The sequence below is a fragment of the Malurus melanocephalus genome, unplaced genomic scaffold (genome assembly GCF_030028575.1).
Source record: "Malurus melanocephalus ecotype Western Australia unplaced genomic scaffold, MMel_1.1 scaffold_212, whole genome shotgun sequence".
Classification (NCBI taxonomy): domain Eukaryota; kingdom Metazoa; phylum Chordata; class Aves; order Passeriformes; family Maluridae; genus Malurus; species Malurus melanocephalus.
In genome coordinates, this window is record NW_026623444.1 from 952,664 (window position 1) to 955,677 (window position 3,014).

At 42.3% G+C, this 3,014-nt stretch overlaps 1 protein-coding gene across 2 annotated transcripts in view; it reads left to right on the forward strand.

Annotated features, from left to right (window-relative positions):
* Nucleotides 1–1,471, forward strand: part of LOC130578113 (interferon-induced GTP-binding protein Mx-like) — a 19,196-nt gene extending 17,725 nt beyond the window's left edge. For both annotated transcript variants that reach the window (XM_057373982.1, XM_057373983.1), the window contains exon 15: nucleotides 949–1,471. In XM_057373982.1, the coding sequence (XP_057229965.1) occupies nucleotides 949–1,182 (234 nt within the window). In that variant the 3' untranslated portion in view covers nucleotides 1,183–1,471. The remainder of the gene's footprint in view (nucleotides 1–948) is intronic.
* The last annotated feature ends 1,543 nt before the right edge of the window (nucleotides 1,472–3,014 follow it).

Genomic DNA, 3,014 nt, shown 5'->3' on the forward strand with positions numbered 1-3,014 from the left:
CATGGGCCTGACTTATGCAAAACCAAATGCAGTTTGAATGAGATGGAAGCACTGAAGTGTCCGTGGCCACCTACACCCTACAGGACCCGTGAATGCCATTTTCAAGTTGACCTACAAAAAGAAAGGAAGACAGCRCCTCCTAATTGCAGCCAGTCACTCAGGCCTGAGTGCTCACCCAGCACCAGGAGGGCTGGAGGCAGCAAATTCCCAGAGCTGGGAGAGGTTTAGAACCTCAGGTGGCCCAAAAACACCAGGTGAGCCCTCAGACCCTGCGAATGTCCATGGGGAAAGGGCTCCACAAGCTCTTCTGGGTCAAGCTGTTTCAATYTGCACCCATAAATCAACCAGGCAGCTGCTCAGGTCAGGCAGGAGATTTATCTCATGGATATCAACAGATTTAATGCAGGCACAGTCTGGTCTCRCTCCTGCTGAAGACATCTCCTCTTAAGGCTAAAGCTTCCTCCAAAGTTGTCTTACACTTAAAAGGACAATCATATCAGAAATACCATCTAAATACCACCATCTCAGGGAAGAATTTACCACCTTCAGGGAAAATCACTCTTTGATTTCCTGCACATATTGGCAGCATTCAGTGAAGACAGGTTTGATACCAGAAATTGTTCTCAAGTTGTGTTTGTCAGGAAYGCCCTCCTATGCCTTATCCCAGTGACAGAGCTAAGCAGAGAACAGCCTGCCTTGGCTTTAGTGTGCTGAGGGAAAAAAGCAATACCTGACATCCTCATCACTCTTAATTTCTAGATTTCAGGCAAAAAAGAGACTAGTTGCAAACATTTTCTATTTCATAGCAGCACTCCCTTCTTGAATGGTAACTCAGTCCACCATTTTAAAACCTTGGTACCACYTTTTTACCAGTTTACCTACAGACCCTTCATTTTTCAGTTCTTTTTACCAATTTAGTATTTTTCCTTTTTTCCCCCATTTTTTCAGGGAGCAAGTAAACGCCTCTCCAATCAGATCCCTCTGATCATCCTGTCTTCTGTCCTTCATGACTTTGGAGAAAACGTGCAGACCTCAATGCTGCAGCTTTTGCAAAATAAAGAGAAGTTAAACTTTCTTCTTGAGGAGGACACTGAAGCTGCTAAACACAGGAACTACCTCAGCCAACGAGTTGATCGTCTCACCAAAGCCTGCCAGTACCTGAGAGACTTCAGTTTGTCRTAATTTCTTTGTTTTTCAGGAGAACTTTTTCCTCCTCTTGTCTTCTAGCATTACTGAAGAGTTTTCTATAATCCCATAAAAATGTAATATCAGCCCAGACCTTTACCACTAATTTCTAGTGTTCAGTTTTTCTTTCTTTTCCACAATCAGTTATATGCAAACAGCTGCCTTTACATAAGGGGCCTCACTGGGGGTGTTGTGATTAAATAAACATTATCCCGTTTTTAAACATTTGCGAATGAACTCTGTGCAACTGAAACACTGAAATAATCATTAAAAAGCTAGCACTCTCATGATTTTATATTGAGGTCTTGTTTTCATTTTTCTCTTTTTAATGAGGACAGAAGCTGTGTAACTCACAAACTGGGGAAATCAAATTATCTTAACTTTCCTYARTGAAGCTTACTGCATGACACACATYATCTCCCACTTCCCTTTGTGTTTTTGTCCTGCTGGGGTTTTYCTGTTTCTTGCTGTCACCTAAGAGACACCTCTGCAAAGTGTCACCACGAAGTCAGCCCAGGAGGGAGAGAGGGAGCACACAGTGGGCATGAAAGAGTTCCAGCCTAGAAGGAAAGGAAGGTTTATTTATTTCCTGTGACTGGAGCATTCACAGGCTGCCATTGGCTCTGTGGAGTCTCCTTTTCCAGCTCCCTGATTTGCAGAGAAAGGCTAAGAGGCTCTTTCTCTCAGATGTCTGGAGCATCACCTGAAATTTTGGGACTGATGGGCAATTCTCTAGAGGACAGGATTTGGATATCCAAAAGCAACGAAATCTCCAGGATGTTAAACATTACAAGAGTGTGTTTCRCTGCCTTTCTCCTGTTCCTCCCCAGGGCAAGGAGAACCTTTCCAAGAGCTCCTTCATTTCATGGAAAATACAATATTGCACACCATGCTCATGACACCTTTCACATGGAGGATTCAATACAATGTCTGCATACAGCTAGAAAAAAAAAGTGCTTCTACCCATGTGAGATGGAGTAATTCCCAGGTTTCTTACAGGATAAGCCTTCTCTTCAGGCTAGAAATGACAAAAAGCGTTTGTCCCTGTGACATGAAAGTGCAGCTGGTGCCTGACAGCATCACCCCAACATCCAACTTCCTTAACCCTCTTCAACACTGCAGCCAGTTTCCCCTTCCTTCCAGTACATTATTTTGCCACTATTGACTTGCAATGCTGCAAGTCAGAAAAAGCACCTCCTACCTGTAACAACTTAATTTTTTRATTTCTGTTCTGAAAGTACTTTAAACTCGTTGCTATTTTACGGTATCCCCGACCCCCAAGGTGCACTTTATGCTGTTGAAAACACTCATCTGACGCCCGGAGAGGAGAAGCAAGGACACATTGCTCCAGGCAGCACCAGGTGGAATTACAAAATAGGGTGTGACTCCCTCAAGCCACTGCCTGCAGGCCAAACTTCCTTGTTTAATTCAATTAAGTCAGAGYGATTTCATCAGACCCAGCCACCAAAGAGATTCAGCATTCCTGGAGATCCTGCTCGCTTTCCCTGGGTTTGTTCAAGGACCTGAAATATTGGAATTAAAATAACTCATGGCTCACCTTCTTGAGTGTTTTTTCTCTTTGTTTTCTGTTTCTTGTTGGTTTTGGGTTTTCTAATCAGATTCTCAAAGCACTTCATACACCGAAGCCAGCAACAGTTTCCAAAAAAAAAATAAAAATAAAAATCCAAGTACACAGATATAAAGCACAACTAAAGCAAACTATTTGTAAAAAAAAAAAAAATTTATTTGGTGCAGTGTTTACATGTAAGATAATTGCATTTCAGTACCAAAAGAGAAAACAAAACTAGTGGAGTCATTTCATTCAATAA